The sequence below is a fragment of the Medicago sativa genome, chromosome 5 (genome assembly GCF_051527215.1).
Source record: "Medicago sativa cultivar Bolivia chromosome 5, Bolivia_mono, whole genome shotgun sequence".
Taxonomy (NCBI): Eukaryota; Viridiplantae; Streptophyta; class Magnoliopsida; order Fabales; family Fabaceae; genus Medicago; species Medicago sativa.
The window spans coordinates 8965556-8988590 of NC_140753.1; the positions used below are offsets into that span (position 1 = coordinate 8965556).

Here is a 23035-nt window from a genome sequence, read left to right on the forward strand (position 1 = left end):
ATTACGAGTAAAGAAAAATTGTATCCTCACAAACTAAAGGGATAGAGGGGGTGGACAGTGTATCAACCCGAACATGGTTCTTTCTTCCATCATGCATTGCCAAGTCCTTTAACACCCTAATTTTAATTCCATTTCATTTCGGATTAAAGTCAAACTTGGTTCATAGCTTGCAGGACAAAAATGGGTTCACATGATTGATCGGATTTTGTGGACGCCTAGTTAATTGATTGATAAAATCTTTGTTACTAACTTGTTGATCTTCGGTAAGTAAAGACAAACGTGTTAATTTTCAAAAGTTTATAATAGAAGATTCCTATTTTTGAAACAAAATAAATATCAACCTTACACTTAATTACAAAAATTATATAGAACTTAATGAAGATTACTAATGCAGAAATTGTGATTTCATAAGCTAGCAGAAGAGTACTGAGCCGGCAGAAGGGTTAAATATGTTTTTATTCTTTTATAAATATACTAATTTTTTGTTTTAATCCTCTAAAATTTTTCATTTAACTTTAAGTTCCAATAAAAAATTTAATCACTACTTTTTGTCCCTATTTTTAAATCAATTTTTGTACTTATTTTTTTAATGCAATTGTGCAGAAATGTGTAAAATATTGTAAAAATCTCTCCAAAAAAAATTAATTTTTTTAACAAAACATAAATTAAATATAAATTTTTAACCACCAAAAATATAAAAATTTATATTTAATTCATGTTTTGTTAAAAAAAAAACATTGGAAATTATTATAAATTTTTATGAAAAATTTTATTCAAAAATATGAATTCTACATGAATTTACTTTAAAGGAGAGACCAAAAGTGAAGATGAAATTTTTTTTGATAAGTTAACTTATATCAACTACTTTGACATGGTTTGGATAAAACATTTACAAATATTTGTATTGTTCTATGGATAATTACACAATCGAGAACAAAAGTCATTTCTGCCCTAATGAACCAAGGATGTGGCTGTAACACTTCACATTCTTCATAATAAGACCATAGCTTCACTTGCAAGCTACAACCCCCTTGCTGGTGTGGATTCACATATGAGCAGCTGGACAAACTGAATTTGGCATAAAACCTGCAATTTAAATTGCAACAACTAGATCCTGCAGCTTCACCCACCCAAAGGCACAACGGTCCCTGATCTTTTGTATTGTTGATGCAGCAAGATCAACTATTGGCCTGATTTTGATCAACTCCTTCTCTATCGGTATCCTAGACTTTGCCTCCATCTGGTGTAATAAAAACATGAAGCAGCAAATATAATTAATGATTAATCAAGCTGATTAATCAATTGATTGTTATTCATATTGATTGTTATTCATTTATTTGACTTTGATAACATGATTAACAAATTCTTTATAAATTTACAGGTTTACGTCAGGTTTTTTAAAATATTATCTCCATTAAGCATGTCCTAGCATCCCAGTGACATACCTTTTCTATATAACAAACAGTATCAAACACATGACAAAAATATGAGAGCTGCTTGTACAAGTCCGCTTCAGTGTACTGAAAAATCAAAGAAATATTTCGTTAGTTAATTCAACAAACCAAAGCATTAAAACCTAACTATTATAGATCATATAAATGAAAAAGCTGTTCATATTTAACAGGTTTGTGGAGTGAAACCTTTCTATTAAGATGCCCGTTGCAGCGAGGATAATTTGGACAAACAGTTCCTCGCTCAGAATCACCAACCAAACGAAAGCTGACACTTCGAGTTGTATGCTTACACGTTTCATCGTCACACTGGGTACAAAAACAGATAAGCACAGCAACATCTAATTTTGCAGGCTTTTAATATTCACAATATGCTTTAGAGAGGTGACTTACAATTAGTAAACCTCTATAATACATTAAAACAAACTTCTCTGCTCGCCGTTTGACCTGACATGAAGCAATAAGCAGATAATCACTAATACTATTCTATGCTAAATCAAAACAATCATGTTATTAAATGCCAGCGTGATAATCTGCTAAGATCCATGATCTGATATCAGCGTAAAAACCTTCATATGGCTGAAATGGCAGCTGAACAAATTTTTAGAGAAGCCTTAACCTTAAATTAATAATACCTGATTGGCTATAATTGCAGGGGAAATTCTACCAACACCATTTTCAAAGCATTTGGGACAGCACAGCTTGCGCCAGAAATTGTAGTCAGATTCCTCCGCGCCTGAGCTGGTTGGCTTTTCATTTCCCAACATACAAATAGATTTAAACACAGGAGGGCAGTCAAATACACTAGAGCAGCTGGGGCATGACAAGACCAACGGCTCACATCCCTGATACCTGCATTTAATTTTATATCATCCAATCCGTTAATTATTTACAGCTAGAGAAACCTGTATTCAAAATGAAACTGGAAATACAGATTGATAAAGAAGCTCAAAAACTTCAAAACAGAATTTATAACTACTATAACTTTGAACCTCCACATAAAATAGCTAAGTAGTAACATGTCAACAAAAAGAAAGCAGCCTCGTGTCAAAATTAACATCATAACAACTAACAGAAATTTTGGAAACAAGATGTACCTCTCATCATCATCACCAGCAAATAAAAGTGAGCTTGTAGGATCATCCCTTGCTTCACTTGATTTATGTTGAAACTGCAAACGCCAATGCAAAAGAACAGTTGATATCAAAAATAATTAAAATAAATTAGCTGCCTCTGAATGCTGAGACAAACCAAGTTTTACCTTTGATGTGTCAAGCCCTAAACAATCAGCCAGTCTTTCAGGGCTTGTGCCCTGAATTGATGCACAAAGACGTGATACCACAGGATGAATCTGCAAGAGGAAAAGAAAATACTCAAGCAGATCAGTACAGTACTTCGTAATATATATATATAATTAGGTACTAAACCGCAAGGCACCTGTTGTGACAAATAGTAATCAATATCAATTAGCCATGTCCCCTGTTCTCGTTTCAATTCATCCGGATGTCTGGCACGTAGAGCAATTCCGGTCGCACTGCCTGAATTACCGCCCTACTCAAAGAACATAATAATAAATACAAAGCAAAACTTTGGATGCCTGAATTTCAAATACCCGATGCAACATATTTCAAAGTTATCCCGGTTGTATTTTGATTGAGAGCACTAAATGACAAACCTGCTCACAGCAAATTACGTAAGGGATTGTATCGCCAACAGAGCAACCAGATGCGTAACCTTGTTGCTTCAATCTTTGTGCCACCTATATGTTAATCAAGATAGCTATCCTCAGAATTGAGCAGATCAGAACAAAATAAAACACAGATCAAATCATTTTAAGTAAAAAAAAAAAAATGTCCGTGCTTACAAGAACATGTGGCTGGTTTTTGGCATCAGGATATGCTTCGGGTGGTTTAGTCAATGTCTTTGTGATGACGTATTTTTCCAATGCTACTTGTCCGTTCCTCATTTCTTCTTGTACCTGTATTAAAACTAGCATTCAATGGTTGGCTGGAGAAATAAACCTCATACTCCAATTTTATGAAAAATTAAAAGGTAGGGAAAAATCTACTAGAACAAAATCTCCAACAAACTCTAACGCCTTCTCCTATGATTAATAATTAGACCAATTTAAGAAGTGCCATCCGCTAATGACAAATCCAATCAAATTTGGATATGCATCAAGGCATCTGGGCAACAAACCACCCTGCTATAGCATTTGGGCCCAAAGATACAAGAAGTTTCTTCCTTTAAAATTCTCCAATCATATGGTAGGTTATTATAAGCAAATATCTTATACTATAAGACATCACAATTTACCTTCATGAGAGAGTTGTGAATTGATTCGACGACATCTTCGCATGACCTATAAGCACGGAAGCCGCAATATTAAGTTACCACATAAATGAGTAAATATTGCATCCAGAATAGCCAGAGTGTGCAATGGTAACATACCCTCCCGACAAAATTTGAGTCAAGCAAAAATCTCCTAAATCTTTCGCTAACAAGCTCCAGTCACGGCGGACAATATCAAGACCTTTGCGTTCAATAACCTGCACCATATGTTAATCCTACTGGCATGTTCTTCTAAAATGTTAGATAATGCAAAATAATAAGATAGACATACCTCATATGGGGTGCCATCTTTAAACTGCACCTTAACAGCTGCATATTTCTTTTTCTTGAGAAGTAGCATCCTCTTATACAAACCATCAAGATCAATTTCTAAGCACCGATATTTCTTATTGACCTAATGACAAATTAAAGGAGAAATCACAGATCATTAGATCAAAAACGAAAACTACAATAAGGTAAAAATCATCTGTAAACATATATTCTTGAAACATGCCAAAATTATCTGTAATAGCAAACTCGCTGATGGCAAGAAACAGGAAATACAAACATTTTAAACATCAAATGCTCGCTAAAATTTTAAGTCTAGAAAAAAATCAATAAATATAGTCTATTTCATGGGGGGGGGGGGGGGGTAAAAGGCTGGAAAAGTTTGGCTCTGACATACTATGTTGCAAAAGAAAAGAAAGTTGAGGTAAATATAAACCCAATCACCACGAGTTCATCATATAGGTTCAAAGGAACTTCACGCAGCTAATGGTCAATTCTTACCTCTTGAATAACTTTCTTAGATATTGAATGTGCTTTTGCAATATCATCTAGCCCACTGTAAACCATTATTGAATCAGTATCACCATAGATCACCTACAAGACAGTACAATAATTAAGAGCTAATACCACACACAACCAGTCAAATCAAATGACCTCGTGTACATAATAAAATCGTACAATACTTCAAGAAACAGTGTAGTAGAAATAACCTCTAAATTCAAGTTATTTTGAACAAGATCAACAGTACTTTGTAGTATCTCCCTTCCCTGTATGACATCAAACATGGAAGTCAAAATGCACGTGTCTGAGACTATATTGAGAGTATGGTAATGAGTAATGACTGGTTTTGCAGAAACAAGCCAGCATATTCTTCTTACTTGTAGGGTAATGAGCTCAGCCAGCGGTTTTGCATAAAATCTTGAATTGGAAAATCCCAGGCATCCATACATACTGCATCATACACCATAACATTTTTTTATTGCAGAAGGAAGAATAAAACGTTAATTTTGAGCACCCGGAACTAGAGGCTGGGAAAAACCAAGATAAAAACCTGTTGGCAGTAAGCTTCAGTGCTTGCTGCTGAATGTCCAGTTGCTGACGTTTAAGACCAGATGCAGTTTTCATCGATGCCTTTTTGTCTCGCCTCCACATAACCAGTTTTTTCAGCAACTAGCACAAACAAATAAAAAAATGAACATATGCAACAAATCTCTGCAGTCTCCAGGAGGGGAAAGAAAATCACCATATATAGGTTACAAAGTATCTCAAATTTTTAATGCATTAAAAAAATGAACGCAAAACAGACATGTTATTTAGACCGATGTAAATCCTTTCAAATAAATATTCAAGGACCTTGAATGTGCCATTCTTGGTCAATGTAATCAACAGAGGTGCATTCTGACAGAATTCTAAAATGGCATTTAGAGAATTTAAAATGTTTATCATAAAATGCGTCGTTTGATAAGTTCAAAGAAAAATTAAAATTTTAGGGTTCTTTATCATCTCTTTTTACCTTACTTATAGTGCTATACCCTGAAGTGTCTTTCTTTGTTTCTATCTGGTTCAATTGTATTCTCTACTTGAAATAGTGAGGTAATACATCGTATAAAAGATGATCAAATCCCATTTCGATGCAAAAAAAACATCCACCATGGTACTAGAAAATAGTAAAATAGAGATGTCGTTATAAATAGTCTTTCTCTGGTCAATTTTTAACCACCTTTTATTAGCTTCATTGTAACAATCATTGCAACTAGATTTCGAATCCTTTCCTAATTTTGTGGTATTTCAAATACTAAAAGTTCTACAAATTCTCACTAAAAAGTTGGCCACAAGACTAAGAACGGCAGCTAAGATGGAGACAACTCGAGAAAATCTAATTTCATGCGCAATTATCCAAACAACAAAACTGTAAATCTCAAAATATCATTTCCTAACACGAAACACAAGATACTTTAGCCTAAATCCAATGCTAAATCAAACTTAATTAGACCTCATTAACAAACACTACTTTCATGCACCCAAAAAAAGACAACTGAGTTGTGAAAGCTGCAATGTTATCAAACACGGTAACACGGCAGCAGTTGGACACATCAAACTTGAAGTTCAAAAGTATCTGAGAAGTCCTATAACACAAAATGATTTTAGAGATAATCTTGTTTGTATCCGTGCATTTTTACCTCTGGCAAGACTCCAGTTGTTTTACTAGATGGCAGACGAGGAAAAGATCCATCTGAAGATCTTTCAACAGTTGTGAAGCAGATATTATATTCCTGCGATGCAGTTCAGTAAGTTGCAAAAGAAGAAACTGCCATAAATTACACCATAGAGGTGAAGCAGATAAGTAAATAAAATAGACAAAATGCCAAAGGAGTGGAAGTGTCACAGGAACCAGAAGCACATTTTGAAAGAGAATATTATCAACCTGAATGATGGAAGGGTATAGACTGTTGAAGTCCAGAAGTAATATGTATTTATCATATAGACCCTTCTTTGGCTCTAAAACCAGTCCTCCAGCATAGGAAGCAGCCTTTTTGTTTTTCTTATGATCACTTTCAGAAGCATCATTATGATAGTTTCCATCATTAATATCTGCATCGTCAAAGTTGCCATCATCGACACCATGAGTTACTCTGCGCTTCGTCAATTTTGTTTCTTTTGCGTAATTAGAAAACTTGTCTGGAACAATATATTTCTTATTATGGAATTCATGCAACAAAAGATACTCCACCCTCTGTGCCCGGGCACCCTGAAATAGAAAACAGTAGATGTCAACCTCCAACTGCTACATCGTGTATAATACCAAATTAAGCCAGCAAATAAATGCTGCAATGGCTCACCTGAAGAGTCTTCCCCCATAGGTTGCCACTTATATTCGTCAACTGGCGTGTGAGAGGAAGGACACTCAAATAAAACATGAGTTCCATTGACAACCATGCATCCGTTTCCCCATATTCAATCTGACCAAATCAAGAATACTATAAAAACCAGGATAGAAGCAAAGATGATTCATGTTTGATCAATCAAGTACGTCAAATGAAAGCATTTAATATAATTATCATGTTTGATCAATAAAGTATGTCAAATGGAAGTAATAAGTTGCTCAATCAACACCAATTTTTCAAAACAATTAGTTGTGAAGATCCCTTACTTAATCAACTTAGATTCTTCATTGTTCATGATAGTCATTAGACTCTGCAGAATAACTACAAACTACTTCCAACACCTTATCACTTTGAAGTTTCAACAACTTAAATAGTTGGCCAGAAGCATTATCAAGTTCAAGGCTTCAAGCTACTGCCGACATCAACAATAGTACAAAGCAAAGCAAGAGAAAATAAAGTGCTAACATCAACAACCATGACAACTGCCATACTTTTATATCTATTGGTGCAGCCTATTGCATAATGTATCTAGATGTTGTGATGCAGAAAATCAGAAATGAAAAAAAGTTCCATAACAATGAAATGCTAATCATCGGAAAAGCAACCCAAGTTTAATACTGCATAATGTATCTACATTTTGTGATGCAGAAAGTCAGAAATGAAAACAAGTTTGAAATGCTAATCAGCTACTTTATATCATTGACAAAAAAATTATATAAAAAAAGGAAAGATAAAACTGTTCTGGGACAGTGGCACCTACTAGCTCCATCAGGGATTTTGCAGTTTGGAACATTTTTGGAACTTCATTTGGAGCAACTTCCTTCCGAGACTGGTTTAGCTGTGTTTTTGCAAGGTGAGTTAAAGAATAGCTAACCTGGAAGAACCAATGAAGGTAGTTAGTAAGAAATAAAAAGCAAAACCTAAATTCCTACTTGGCAAGATTTCTCAACAAGAGAAATGCTAACAACACTCTCTCTAACAATCCCTCATTTATGGGATGAAATCCATATGAATCTCACCACTTTATGTGGAACCCATTTTCAAAGCGTGGGACCCACATTGATTTCACCCAATAATTGTGTGAGTGTTAGAGAGAGTTGAAAAAAGAGTGTTTCTAGCACTCCTCTCTCAACAAATAATTTACCTCCTTTAATAGGTCACGAGAACATAAATACGTATCACAAAGAAGCCGACCGGCAACACAAGACATGATAGCAGGATCAGCTCCAAAACCAAATGTTTTGCCTCTTCTATCGAGCTTAGGCATTGTAGAACGGTTGAGACGGCCCAGTTTAGACCACATGCTGCTTGGTACTCTACAAGCCTGCACAAGTTTTTATTTGGCTTTAAGGTGCAGCATCTTCTTTGCAGTGTAAAATGAAAGTTGGATATATGATGAAAAGAGTCTGAGAAGTCCTATTATACTTAATTTAATAATTGTCTGAAGTTGCATATTCAATTAGCTACCTTGCCGGTATATCCATCATAACCTTTCGTCTTACGTGATTTTCATACTACTTTCAGCCTAGTCCAAACAATTTGAACCAACTGTTTATCATCAAGATATCATCCATTTGAAAACAAAGAATATTTAAAAAAGCTATAAACTGAAAGAAACAATTGAGTTAATTTCTTTTTCCTTTCAGACAAAATTCAGTTAATTTTTATTCAATGAGAAAGGTCATATAATTGGACAAGAAAATGTTTCAGAGAAGCAGCCAAATTCCTACCTGAGATCTGTGTAGAAGAACATCGAGGTCGAATCCAGAAATATTATGTCCAACAAGAACGTCGCTATCCATCTTGTGTAATTGTAACATTAGACGATTTAACAAAGCTCTTTCACTGAAACAAAGTAAATAAATGGGTCAATCCTGGAAGCAAGCATATGGTATTCGAGAAATTTTTTTGCTATTTACTGATAGCATGGTATTTGAATTCTAAGGACGACATGTGGCTGTGAATAAAAGTAAAATGCTCAAACTACTAACAAATCTTAGTTTCCACCTGCTTTCAACACACAGAACATTTGACCCAGCTTTTATGTTTCTGTCCGTGACCTCCTTATTGAATCCCATTGGAAATATATTCCCATCAAGTTTGCGAATAACAGTAAAATGGGTCAGCATTCCAGGTCTCTTCCACTCTGAAGCCAGCATAGGAGTGTCAATCTAAAAAGTCAAACAGGAAAGGTTACTGTGGATCATATTTCAACCTTAACTACAACTTATATAGTATAGAAAAATCAGTACGTATCTTTAAAATTGATAATAATATTCAAGCTGTCAGTATTTACACACAGAATCTTTAAAGGTATTAAGTTCATGCTTTAATTTGTTTTAAGCTTCAAGGAATACAACGAAAAATTCAGCCTAGTGCATATTGTATCAGCTAAGATGATTATGCACAAGCACAGTCAAGCCAACTATTTGACTCTTAAGCAGAAGTATGTTAGATTGTTAAGAATTTTTTTTAGGGCTAAGATTATTAAGAATTTAGTATATATATATGCAATCATCATAAATTCCAACATATTGTGGAAGGTTCAAAAGAAATAATTAAATTTGTATTCTTCTGGTTTGTTGAATATTCCTTACAACAAACAATAATACTGGATCAGCCTGAATAGTTAAACATATGAAACTGAGTATAATTGCCTGAAGCTTAAAGCTTTGTAGTGCCATAAGTTCATGTTACAACAAGAGAACATGAGATTAAATTGAGTCAATGGCCACATTAACTGAATAAGAGATTGTGGGTTTTAAGTAAGTGCATAGAGAACATGAGATTAAATTGAGTCAATGGCCACATTAACTGAATAAGAGATTGTGGGTTTTAAGTAAATGCATTTGTAAAAGTTGTTAGTGAACACTAGTTTGGTAGTTTATTCACCCAGTATGCATCATTACCAATAAAAATATACCAAATCTATTCAAATCTGAGTTTGAAATTTATGTATGTAGGTCTCGGTATTCTTATCACGTGAAAAGAAATAGCATATAGAAGTGGCAAAGCAATGATATAACTTCGTCAGCCATAACAAACTCAAGAAGCATATTGACAGTAAATCAAGCCTTCCTGAAAAATAGATTTGCATATAGAAATATCTATGAAAAAGTGCTGGTACGCATGTGCAGATATATCAATGCACTTTGAGAAATGATGGCAAGAAATCTAAACACTAATAAAAGAACTGCAAACAACCTTAACCATATTGCAACTGACAACAGATGCAGATACAATTTCATTTATGTTCTGTTTTTCATTTATGGTGGTCTTCAAGTTTATTGCTGTGACAACCACGGGGGGAGTCACTCGAGTGATTTTTGAAGAAGAATTCCTGATGTCTTTAGGAGAGTCGACAGTCACTTCAAATTTGCACCAGCTAACCTGTAAGCAAAAGAAGCTGCTAAGACTTCAAAAAAGAAAAGGAGGCCTGTATATAGAAATAAACTATATCATATACGTAACTTATAATAGATGTGGAAAGTAAAATCTCACCCTTTGGGATGCTGAGCAGGTAGAAAAGTTTGAAACTTGTAGCCATGAAGGCCCCATAATCTTTCTTTTAATCAGAAATAACTCAAGTGCACTGCATGTGGGGATACAGTTAGTTCATCTGTTTTTCTGACAGAAATTATCGTTCAATTTAAGGACACTTTTCAACACAAGTTTGGGAATTTTAGCACCAATAAATCATTTTGGAAAGCTTATTACTGAGCAAAAATGCTTCATTGGAACAGATTTTTTGAGTACCATGACAGACAAAATAAACACACCCGAAAAATACATTTGTTATAAAGTTTCAGAAAGGCTGATTGAATAATCATCCTTCGCTATTGCATACTTTTGTTATAACCAAAAATATCAAAGGATAGCAATACCTGTTTCGAGCTCCAAGAAGAGCACAGAAACTTTCTCCTTTGAGGTCTACTGGAAGTGCCGTATCCTGTAATGTTTAAAATATTGTAAACATTGAAACAAATTACACACACATAACAAGCTTGTCGGGAAATAATGAAAGACGTACTTTGACGTTTTTAATTTAAATTGATTATGTTAATAGATTTAACATGTACCTTGAACGGATAATTTATTTTCACCACATAATTTTCACCTGCAGGAATGTCTGTTCGTTCAAATGCATATTTCCTCTGCAAAATGAGCACAGGGTCAAAATAGAAAGACGAACAAAAAATGTATGTGGCACAAAGGCATAACATAACCCATTTATGATTTGTGGCATCAGAATTTGTTAATCAGCAAACCTTAACAGGTGCCATGCTAAAGGAAGAAACACCCAAATCCACCAGATGTTTTGCTATCTCATTCTTTGTATCAGATACTGCATCCTACAATTTTAAAGAGAGGTGGGACAAAATAGACTTTATCAACTCTAGCCAACAGAAATTAGGCAAGAAATTCAAACTAACATAACATAAGAACAAAAATTATATAAATGATGTCAAAGAAAGTAAAAACTTACTTGCAGCTTTTTACGGAAATCTGCAGGAGAAATTCGAGACTCTTGGACATCTTTCTCAAGCTGTATCATCTCACTGGTTGAATGCAAAGGATGACTTGGAATTGCATAGACACACCTCTGCATGTTCTTCACAACAACACAGCAACTCTGATACAAAGTCCCTGTTTTGACCTAATTATCAACAAAGAAAACTAATAGTCAGAATCATTTTCTTTATTCAAGTTATACCAATAGGCAGAAATTATAAACTGACTGTTTAATGCAACCCGGCTTTCTGTTGGCGCCAAGTCCCAAAAACAAAGCTAAAAAACTCATTTTCACAATATGCTTTGACAACTTGCCATGTTGATGAGACCTTGGCACCAGAAAACTAACATGTTATAGGTGAATAAAAACACACGCATTATCATGCATCATGAACAAAAAGGTTCCTACTTTAATTATATTCTTGCTCACTAACAATGGGTATTAGGAGCAGTATTGTTAAATAACGGCTACGGTTGCGCTGTAGTTCTATTGCATAGCAGAATTTTAACTAATCGCTATTGTTATGCAATATGCTATTTAGTACAAAACATTGTGAAATAGCAGCTATAGCAATGCTATGCTTTATAGCATTGTCACAGCGGAATTTGAACAAAATGATATTATTCGAACAAACTGATACTATTCGTGATCCACATAACACCGTATGATAGACAATATGTGAATGTGAAAAATAAAATCATGCACGCTTTATATCAAACAACTAAGAAGTATTACTTCAAAGTTCAAAAACATATCTACAGGAGAAGTCATAAAATGTCACAATCTTCTCAAGGGAACCAGCAAAAATTAAAATGATATAAAGAACTTGAAAAATGAAATTACTAATTCAAATTAACAGATCACTTGAATTCAAAACCACAAAATTACCTTCCCAAACAAATAAAGAGTACCCATATTAGCTCCATAATACTCCTCATAAGCATCAAGTATGTAAAAAGGCAACGATCCCTCCGGATCCAAATTAAACTCCACCTGTTGTTGATTATTCGAATCAGCGACATTTACCTCCCCGCCTCCACCACCACCACTCCTCGCCGCCTGCCATCCAGCAGTAGCACACAGCTTCGGATCCACCACTTCTTCACTAACTTTCGCATTCAAAGTAAAACCCTCCTTCTTCACAACAGGTTTCACTTCCATTTCTTCATCTTTCACCTTCGCCACTTTCTCTTCAACTAAATCCCCATTACCACATTCATTACCTTCCACCACCATTCCTCCCTCGCAATTTCCCAAACTCTCGTTCACTTCTACTTCACTCTTTTCCTCTAACCCTAACCCTATTCTGGATCCATTATCCTTATCCTTACTAACCCTACCAGATTCAATTTCACCATTTCCACCATTACCGATTTTCGCAAAATTTTCACTCGCGTAAGAACCTAATACAGATTCAGCAGAGGGCTTAGGTTTAGCCTTAATCCGTGCATCATTAACAACAGAAGACGAATTCGATTGAACCTTCCTCCGACTAATTTTATCGTTCTCATCCGGCGCAAACTCCTTAAGAACATCATCAACAATACTCTCACAAACCTTATCATCTCTACTTTTCTTAAAATTAGCAGAAGTAAACATCGACGAAACTCTTGATCCGCCCATCATAGCAGCAGCAGCTGATAATTTAGCCGCAGAAGAAGAAACAGAAGGACGCTTGATCTGCGAAGCGTCTTTCTCTTTCTTCCGTTTAGGTTTCTCAGATTCATCGAATTCTTCGTCTGAGGAAAGGGAGAAACCGGCTTTGGACCAATCCTCTTCTTCGCCTTCGTCGTTGTAACCAAATCCGTCGTCATCAACGATGAATGAGCGGGATTGTTCACGGCGGCTAGCGACTAAGGCGGTGTATTCTTCCTCAGGGATTGTGTCGTAGATAGGGTTTTCGAGTCGGATTTGTGGTGTGGTGGTGGATCGGGGACCGTTGGATCTGCGGGATCGGAGAAGCTCTAAGGCTTGGCTGCGTGCGGTGGCGTCAGGGCCTCGGATTGGTCTTCGCTTCCTGCTTGAACCGTCGTCGTCCGCCATTGCTATCTCTCTCTCTCTAACTAACTTTGGTGACTGACTGTGATTTTAGAAATTTCAGAAAGGAATGAGACGATGATACGGCGCGAGGGTTTTTACGTTTTGAGCAGAGCGCGGGAAAATGTGTCCATTTTGGCGCGCTTCTGAAACAAAAGCATTTGTGATTTACTTTTTTATTTTTTATTTTTATTTTTTGGTCAAGCATTTGTGATTTATTTATTGACAAACAATAACGGCAAAAAAAAATCTTACGTATATATGCTTAAAGTTAAATGTATTGTTGGTCTACCAAAAAGACTTTGATAATATGATAAGAATCTTTTGTCAAACAACAAAAAATAAGAATCTCAAATGTTCTCGTTTTAAATTGAACAATGTTCAATCTACTAGGAGAGAGTTTAGTTACATGTTTTTTTAAACGAATAAGTTTTAGTTGGTCACAAACACAAAATAAAAATTAAGCGCACACACATAAATAAAAAAATTTAAAAGATTAAAATAAAAAATTATGTGACTAATTTATTTTTCTTTTAAACTTTTTATTTGTGTGTGTCCAAATATTTTTTATTTGGAGTTGTGTCTAAGTAATTTTTATACAACTACGTCTAAATAATACCTTATTCGTATCAAAAATAAATTATCTCTTTCGAAAAATCAAAAATAAATAGTTGTTTTTTTCACTTATTTACAATTGTATTTATTCCTCCTTGTTTTAAGTAAAAAAACTAACTCTCCAATTTCTGAAGTGTCGGAATTTTTCTTAAAGGCTCATTTTTTTTTATTAATGAAAAAAATATACATGAGGGTCAACTTTTATTAATGAAATTTTTTTTTGAAAAAAATGAATAAATGTAGTTATATTAAGAGTCAGTATAAAGAGAGACAATCTTCTTCTATATGAAATATTGAAATAACTAATTGTGATTAAATTAGAAAGCAAATTTTTTTCTTCATTCTATTATTTTCTCGTGCGTCTCATTTAAATAAAATTTGGAATGTTTAACGTGTTTTGAAAGGTTTTGTAGTGTGTGTATCTTAGAAAAGTAAGAAATAAAAAGTTGTATGACGAATGTGATAAGCAAGTGATGCATTAAAAGAGCGATAAATAGAAAATAAGTTTAAGAAATTAACAAATATACACACGTCATAGTTGATATATATATATATATATATATATATATATATATATATATATATATATATATTGCATGGGTTGGAGATAATTAGTTTGAGTATAGAGTTGGCAATTTTTAGTGTGTGTCGTCATGTGAATTGGGACTAGTCGAAATCTAAGTGTGAAACAAAACTAAGTATGACCAAAGGAATAAAGACACGAGGGTAAGGAAAAACAAGATGCAAGAAATTATATCTCAAGTTCTTAAAGAATAAATCATAATTTCTACTCAATTCTCGAGTTATTCAAACCAACAATGAAAGAGAAAACAAGAGTCAAGTTTTTTTATCATTTCTTTAACGAGACTTTGTTAGAACAAGAACGGTTCATACAAAGTCTCTTGAGTTTTGATGATAACAAGGTATTGAAGAACAATTGGTATACTAACATATGTTCAAATGTGTAGGATCTCCTTACCATGAAGAAGAAACATATGAAGAGCATTAAAAAAGGGATTGGGAAACCTAGCAGACTAGGGTGGAAGATCTACTGCAAAGTCAACCAAAAGTCAACGTCCTTAGTAGAAGGAAGTCTCACTGAAGCTGGGGAGTGATCTCCGCAAACTATGTGAAGGGTATCAGACACAGAAGCTGACTAGGCTACTTGGATTTGAGGGACCCATAATTCACGTAATCCTTTGTCTTATTATACGAGCTGTCTCTATCACAACATTTGGTAAAGCGGTTATTTTGTCTTATTCTGTCTACGTTTACAATCAGACAAAGGACATTAGGAACGAGAAAACAACAGATAATTCTCCTTTCGGCAAAGAAAATTCAAAGTACTTTCCAACAGGATTATCCATACTAGGCAAAGGGCCAACGTTCGTGATCAAAGTTTCTCAACGAATCTATATGTGATGGCACCCTTCTTCAATGTCTCTCAAATCACTATATATAAAGGAAGCTAAAGACCTGAAGAAGAAGTAATAAGACACCGCTATTTTTCTGTGCCAAAACTCTGTCAAATCAAATAGCGCAAGACACTTAGGATTATTTTTTCAGGTTTATATCTTATAAATCCTAAGGAGTGAGTTTGTTCATTTGTTTAGTTTACACTCACTGGTTAGAAAGAATGTGAGAACAAATTAACCTGCTTGCAGTTGTTCTTGGGAAAGGGAAGTTTCTGGCAGATGTGCTTGAGCAAATAAGTTTTTAGGTGAAGTCATAAAGCATAGAAGTCTCTTGTCATGTTCTTGAGCATTGAGAAGTGTTTTGGTGTTTCTTTAAGCAAGTTGTGATCAAGATTGGTTGTGGTGAAATCTCTTGGAAATGCAAGGGGACTGGACTACTCTCGTGTCGTAGGAGGAACAAATATAAACTGCTTTGTGTCTTTCTTCTCTCTCTGACTCTTTATATTTTATCTGCATTTTATGTATTTCCGCTGCATTCAGACTCTAAGTCAGGATCTGCAACATCAGATTCTGTCCAGATTTGTATTTGACACTTGGAAAAAGAAATTGAAGAAAAGATCTGTTTCTTGTGTGTTTTTCTCACCTTCAGATCTCACTGCCCAAGGTGTTTAAGAAGTGAAAATTATTTGATCTTTTATTTAAAGACACTTGACTATTAGCCTCTAAAATCCCTAGAAGCTCCCTTGTTTGGTTTGATAAAATCTTGTCAATGAATGAGTCAAATAATGCTCATACAATGTCAAAATTCAATGCAAATTAAACCATGATTGATCTAGGCTGCGCCATTATTCTAATTCTTACATTAGATTGTTTATGTTACCTAGCAAAATCGTGGCACAATTTTTGACGAAATCAAAACATGTAACCAACTATGCCAAATCCTGTCGCGATTGCACGGAATAGTGCCACAATTTGACATAATTAGCAACATCGGTTTCAAGTCATTTTCCAACATAAGTAAAATAGATGAAGGAATATGCAACGATAACTCTTCATTAATGCTAGGATACCAGCAATTAAAACACAGTTAATATTGTTAAGATCAACAGCTATTCCCTCCGTCCCTATATGTAAACACCCTTTTATTAGAGGCAAAAGGTGCTTGCATATAGAAACGGAGGGAGTAGTAGAAAGTTGTGTCAATTTGTTTTTCCCAATACAAGGGTCTTTGGTTTAAGCAAACACCTTCCGATTAAAAAAAAAAGTTAATATTGTTAAGATCACAATTTACAAAAAATAATACTTGCGATTAAAACAAAAAGTGTAGAATTTGTATAAATCATAATATATTTCCATCCAGATGTTAGGATACCAGCAAAAACACCATCCCCTAAAAAAAAAGAAGCATTGTTAATATCCTATATATTTTATCGAATGTTATTTTTTTTTAGATAGATGAAATGACAATAGTCATTGAAAACTCACATGCATAAGAGTTTGAACTTCAATCACAATATGTGACCTAACAACTTTGACATTTTATCGGTTAAGTTGAAACTTCTCTATTTAAGTATACTTTCCCTCATTACCATCATTCATAAAAAGAACATGGCATTTAATTATGATTTTTTTAAAAACAACCCACAACATTGTCTCATCGTTTCTAAAACACATATATCCGAGGTGTCACCTAAGTATTCAAAAAAATATTTTAATAGATAATTTTGACATTTCTTAGGTGATCCGCGAATATCTTCAGAGTATCGACAAAACTTCATTTTTGAAGTATTTAAATTTTATTCTTTCCCTTTTTTTCTAAAAAACCATTATCATTTTTTTACAAATTTACCCATCTTTAAATGTACACTCTATAGTTAATGACTAAACCACCAAATTGATCTATGTTTTTGTAAGTCATTATCAAATTAGTCTATAACTTTATTAATACTTTAAATTAGTCTCTGTCTTTGTTAAAAGTTTTTCAGTTAGGTCCATGTCTTTATGTTTTTGTCGCATGATGAAGAAACAAATTGAGAAACTTTTGACAAAAACAATGACTAGTTTGAAATATTAAAAAGGTTAGGGACTAATTTAAAAAGGGTTAATATGTGTTTACCCCCCTATAATATTGGCCATTTCCGGTTTTACCCCCTGTAAAATATTTTTTTTGAATTTCATCCTTGAAATTTGAAAATATTTTGGTTTTAGACCTTCATTGAATATTTCACCCCCTGTAATTTGAGCAAATTTAGGTTTACCCCTCTTGTAATTTGAAAAAAATTTGGTTTACCCCCTGTTCATTTGAGCAAATTTCGGTTTACCCCCTGCCATATCTTTGATTTTGTACTGTCAAAACTCATGAAGGTCCAAAACCAAAAATCTTCAAATTACGAGGACGAAATCCAAAAAAAATATTTTACAGGGGGTAAAACCAGAAATGACCAATATTACAGGGGGGTAAACACATATTAACCCAATTTAAAAATGTCCAACAAAGACATGGATCAATTTGATGTTTTACTTATAGTTAATCAAATAGGTTGAACCACCACAAAATTGCTTTACGAGACCGTGGCTCATCATCAACTTAACTTCCGTATTTTCACTATGAACTCCCCCATAACCACCGCAATCCATAGAAACAACAACCGCTCCGTCGTCACCCTTTGAAATTCACAGGCAATGCCAATGTCTTCTCGTACATTAGATTTCAGACAATGACCCATCACCAACTTTTGTATTTTCATCACGAACAATCCATAGCAACCACGTCACCTACGTCATCACCCCCTTCATATACTATTATTTAATGATTATATCTTGTTATGTGTTACAATTTGCAAGCAAGCAATCTAACAATAATAGAGTAGTCCCTAAAAGAAACAAGAATATAATATATTTTTAAAAAACACTAACAAAAAACGAATGATGTCAAGTAGTTTTCCTAAAAAATGAAAAATCAACAACATGACTCATTGACTCCATTCAAATTGGTTCCTCTCATTCGCCTTGTTCTATTTTTCTCCCTCGTTCTCCAATCCACGTCTTTCTCTCTTGATCATATTTTTTTTCCCTCTATCTTGATCTTCCATTTAAAATCTAGAGAGATATATATACAACGCGATGAAAAATGAAGAAGGAGAGAACGAGGAGAATGAGAGGATCCAAATCTCTCTCAATTCACTTCATTCCTATTAGGGGTGGAAATAGGTTAGGCCGGGTCGGGCTTTGTAAGACCTAAGTCTGGCCTACTTCAAAAATTATAGGCTTGAGTCTGACCTATTACCCGTCATAGGCTCATTTTCGAGGCTTGGCCTAACCTATTTCAAGGCCCGATGAAGCCTGAAAGCCTATTTAAAAGCCTATTTTACACTAAAGCCTAGAAACACATGCAAGCCTACTACTAAATAGGCCAAAATTTATGAAGGCCTAAAGCACATGAATATATCTGCAACTAAATAATGAAATCTTACGAAGGTCTAATCACACCAATATATGTGCTACCAAATAACCAATCATATGAAGGCTTGAGTTTATGAGAAAAATTTTAAACGATATCAATAATGGAAGATATATTATACATAAAAAGCTTAATAGGCCGGCCCGACGGGCTTAATAGACTTTTTTGCAAGCCTTAGCCTGACCTATTTAATTAAATAGGCTTTATAAAAAGCTTGAGTCTGACCTTGTTAATAAACGAGCTGAGTCGAGCCAGACTTTAAATAGGCTAGGCCATAGGCCCCTATCGGATGGCCTGGCCTGTTCCCACCCCTAATTCCCATCAAAGATCAAATCGAGTGATGATTACAAATTCAAGGACGAACTATCGCATTCACTTTCATTTTGTGCGTGTTTTCTTATTGTCTGACCCGTGATTAAGTGCATGTTGATAGTCGATACGATAAATCAGGTCTATGTTGATAATCTAGAATTTAAAATCATATTCAAAACAAATTAATACTCCTATAATTTTTGTGATAACCGACTTAACTTTGATGTCGAAAATGGAATTTGGGTCCAAACAAGCACTTATGAGTAGTACCTCTTTTATTGTTTGACTAATCAAAGCACTTATGACCCATTAGAGAGGAAACTATAGATTACTCTAGATTTGAGTAATAATGCAATTAGCATTTTCCAAATAAAGTATCTCTACTAGTTAAACTAAACCACACATGCAACAGTAGTTCCCACTCACTCACTTCAAAGACAACAAAACACACTGCAATTGATTCACCACCACCAACAGACCCCACCATGCCAGCTGCCATTGCCTCCTCCTCCTCTTCTTCATTCATCTCTCATCCATTCACACGTTTTTCAACCCAACTCAACACAACTCTGTTTCTTTCTCTAACCACACACATGACTCTGATCTTCAAAAAACAGAGCATTCTTTTTTCTTCACAGTAATGCACAACACCGACACAAACACAATGAACGACCAACTCTCAAACCAAACCTCAATATTCGGTCTCCGTCTCTACGTCATCCTCGGCATCATCGTTGGTGTCATCATCGTACTCCTCCTCTTCTTCATCTCTATCTACCTTGCTTTCAAACACAACAACTCCAAAAAAACAAAAACAAAAACAAAAACAAAAACAACCATTCCAAACATCTCCAAAGATGTTCCAGAAATCACTCTCGATGTTCCACCTCAACCCGACCCGTCTCCTCAACCCGACCCACCTTCCGAACAAAATCACCCAGAAGAAGAAACTGCTCCTTTAAGTTACAAGAGAATTCAGTTTGAGATAGGAAAGAATCATAGAATTTCTTACCCTGAACAACGTGGCTCTGTTGAACATAGTGGAGAACGAGAATCTCGACCGTTGGATCAAGTTAACGCGGTTATTCCTCAAGTTTCTCATCTGGGTTGGGGTCATTGGTATACTTTAAGAGAATTAGAAGATGCTACTAATGAATTTTCACCTGATAATGTTATTGGTGAAGGTGGTTATGGAATTGTTTATCATGGTATTTTGAAGGATAATACTAATATTGCTATTAAGAATTTGCTCAACAATAGGTTTGTTTCTTGGCCACACTTAATTACCTCTCGACCGAACTCTTGATTACAGAGTCTTTTTCTCTGGAACCAGAGGGAGATGTCAATGTCTTCTACATTGGAAATAAGCTTAACTAACTTTGGTTTTTTGGTTTGTGTAATTTAATGGATGATGTTAGGGGACAAGCTGAAAGAGAGTTTAAGGTTGAGGTGGAAGCTATAGGAAGAGTTCGTCATAAGAATTTAGTGAGGTTGCTTGGTTATTGTGCTGAAGGAGCTCATAGGTAAGTACTAGTCTTCTATTTAGTTTGATTTAATTTACATGCTTTTAATTTCTTCATTATTATCATAGTTATGTTACATTACTTATACTAGTTTATAACAATAAATTGACAGTGTTATTTCTTCCTAATTACAGAATGCTAGTGTATGAGTATGTTGACAATGGTAACTTGGAGCAATGGTTACATGGTGATGTTGGACCTTGTAGTCCTTTAACTTGGGAAATTCGAATGAACATTATTCTTGGAACGGCGAAAGGGTAAACACTAAGCAACAATAACATCATTTGATTTTATTTTTGTGCATTCTGTCTTGTTCGATTCACAAATTTATTGCCGAAAAATGCTTTTCCTGATATTATTTTTTGACAGGTTGACTTATCTTCACGAGGGGCTAGAACCAAAAGTTGTTCACCGCGATATTAAATCAAGCAACATTTTGCTTAGTAAGCAATGGAATTCAAAGGTTTCTGACTTTGGTCTTGCCAAACTCCTTAGTCCTGAGAGCAGCTATATTACAACCCGTGTCATGGGTACATTTGGGTTTGTACATTCTCCTTTGTCTTTTATTTGTCCTATTAAAACCTACAAGAACTATGTATAAATTTTGAGTTGAAAATAATTTGTACGAATTTTTTTTTATTTCCGCAGATATGTAGCTCCTGAGTATGCAAGTACTGGAATGTTGAATGAAAGAAGTGATGTATATAGTTTTGGAATTCTTATTATGGAAGTAATTACTGGCAGGAATCCAGTTGAATATAGTCGTCCTGCAGATGAGGTTCGGTTTGGTTTATTTTTTTTCACTATTGTGAACCTCACTGTTATTGGTTATTATGTTCGAATCTGAAAAATCGAAATTTTCAGGTGAATTTAGTTGAGTGGCTCAAGAAGATGGTCAGTAACAGAAATCCAGAGGGAGTGTTGGATCCAAAGCTTCCAGAGAAACCAACTTCGAGGGCATTAAAGCGAGCTCTTCTTGTAGCCTTACGCTGCACTGACCCTAATGCACAAAAGCGGCCTAAAATGGGGCATGTAATACACATGCTTGAAGCTGAAGATTCACCTTACAAAGAGGTAATATCATTTCTTCTTCAATTAATTCAACCTTAGTATAGTAATAGTTAATGAATAAGGAAGCATGGCATGTGGATATATAGTTCCTTTTATTAATTGAGATGTTAATCTGAAATATGACAGCTAAAAGGATTCATATCATTATTTTTCAATAAAAGCCTAGATGACAAGCGATCACTTGCCCGCTAAATTAAATTACCAATTTATCAAATTTTTATTCACCGATAAATTTAGTTTCTAATTTTGTGTCTTGATTTAAGTTGCTAGTACCAGTGTGTATCATAGTTTATGAGTGAATTATTGTTATGAAAGCCTCTTCATTATGGAACTCATGTGGTTAAATATCTCAACACCTAAATGGATATTCGTATTCATTTATGCTGATAGCAAGTAGTAACTTCTTTTCCATGTGTGGTCCTTAGCTTATCTACAAGCTTTATATTTGATCATGAACTAATATAAATTCAACAGTGTTGTTCTTTGCGCACCAACTGACTGGTCCCCCCATCGAAGTTTAATAAATGAAACCAAAATCAGAAGGATCACTTCCAACACTATAAAGAAATAGCATTACTTTGCATCCCTGATTTTCTTATGTTTCCACTGACAGTCTTTGATTTTAACTTTATTGATATAGGAACGTCGAGTTAGAAGGGATCCAGGCGTAGGAAGTTCACCTACCACCAGTATAGAGGATAGATCGAAAGAGGAGGCCACTGTATCAATTGATGATGGTATGCTTGAAAATGAGAAGTGTACTAATGAGACAAGTTCAAATCATGAAGTAGAGAAGCAATAAATTTGCATAGCTGTCTCTTTAATGACAACAAAAAACTTGTGCTACTCTCCTCCTTTTACAACCTGTCATTGCAAAAGGCCAACACAAACGTGCTTTTTGCTTTAAGATTGTTGGAACCTTCTATACCCCAGCGTATAATCGCATAACCCTGCATTGAGATTTCTTCATTTTCTCTGTCCCATGTCTTTTTTTGAGGGGATGATTGTATTTTAGCTATAGGTTTGGTCATGTAAATTATAGTCATATGGTTCAATTCTTCCAATAAATGACTGTTTTGATCTCTTTGAAGTGTTGAACATTTTATTGTATGATTAAAACATAGAGAAGTCAGT

General features: G+C 34.6%; 2 protein-coding genes across 3 annotated transcripts; one reads left to right on the forward strand and one right to left on the reverse strand.

The window, feature by feature from the left end:
- Positions 1-822: 822 nt before the first annotated feature.
- Positions 823-13577, reverse strand: ICU2 (DNA-directed DNA polymerase). Of its 2 annotated transcripts, XM_085713177.1 has the most exons (31): positions 12357-13577; positions 11442-11612; positions 11224-11307; positions 11035-11109; positions 10840-10904; positions 10457-10547; positions 10160-10345; positions 8963-9126; positions 8686-8800; positions 8100-8279; positions 7716-7829; positions 6911-7030; positions 6496-6819; positions 6251-6343; positions 5122-5240; positions 4949-5021; positions 4781-4837; positions 4572-4664; positions 4075-4197; positions 3903-4000; positions 3768-3813; positions 3316-3429; positions 3127-3210; positions 2889-3002; positions 2713-2802; positions 2549-2622; positions 2087-2303; positions 1845-1898; positions 1641-1760; positions 1446-1520; positions 823-1240 (listed from the first exon to the last, which is right to left on the reverse strand). In XM_085713177.1, exons 1-31 carry the CDS (start codon positions 13509-13511, stop codon positions 1094-1096), a joined length of 4635 nt encoding a protein of 1544 aa, XP_085569303.1. In that variant the 5' UTR covers positions 13512-13577; the 3' UTR covers positions 823-1093. The 2 variants fall into 2 exon arrangements, with proteins under 2 accessions (XP_085569303.1, XP_085569302.1); XM_085713176.1 differs by having other exon boundaries at positions 4781-5021.
- A 6280-nt stretch (positions 13578-19857) lies between these two features.
- Positions 19858-22984, forward strand: LOC146919765 (putative serine/threonine-protein kinase At1g01540). The gene is made up of 7 exons (XM_085713178.1): positions 19858-20567; positions 20726-20830; positions 20965-21087; positions 21200-21370; positions 21479-21608; positions 21695-21904; positions 22542-22984. The coding sequence occupies exons 1-7, from the start codon at positions 19948-19950 to the stop codon at positions 22701-22703; spliced, it is 1521 nt and encodes a 506-aa protein (XP_085569304.1). The 5' UTR covers positions 19858-19947; the 3' UTR covers positions 22704-22984.
- Positions 22985-23035: the final 51 nt, after the last annotated feature.

Coding starts and splice junctions, on each gene's coding strand:
- ICU2 (XM_085713176.1), bottom strand. CDS start 13,511: ATGGCGGACGACGACGGTTCAAGCAGGAAGCGAAGACCAATCCGAGGC. Junction 4,198..4,571: donor CTAAGAAAGTTATTCAAGAG/GTAAGAATTGAC, acceptor ATTTGTCATTAG/GTCAATAAGAAATATCGGTG. Junction 4,001..4,074: donor AAGATGGCACCCCATATGAG/GTATGTCTATCT, acceptor CATATGGTGCAG/GTTATTGAACGCAAAGGTCT.
- LOC146919765 (XM_085713178.1), top strand. CDS start 19,948: ATGCACAACACCGACACAAACACAATGAACGACCAACTCTCAAACCAA. Junction 20,831..20,964: donor TGTGCTGAAGGAGCTCATAG/GTAAGTACTAGT, acceptor TCCTAATTACAG/AATGCTAGTGTATGAGTATG. Junction 21,905..22,541: donor AAGATTCACCTTACAAAGAG/GTAATATCATTT, acceptor TTATTGATATAG/GAACGTCGAGTTAGAAGGGA.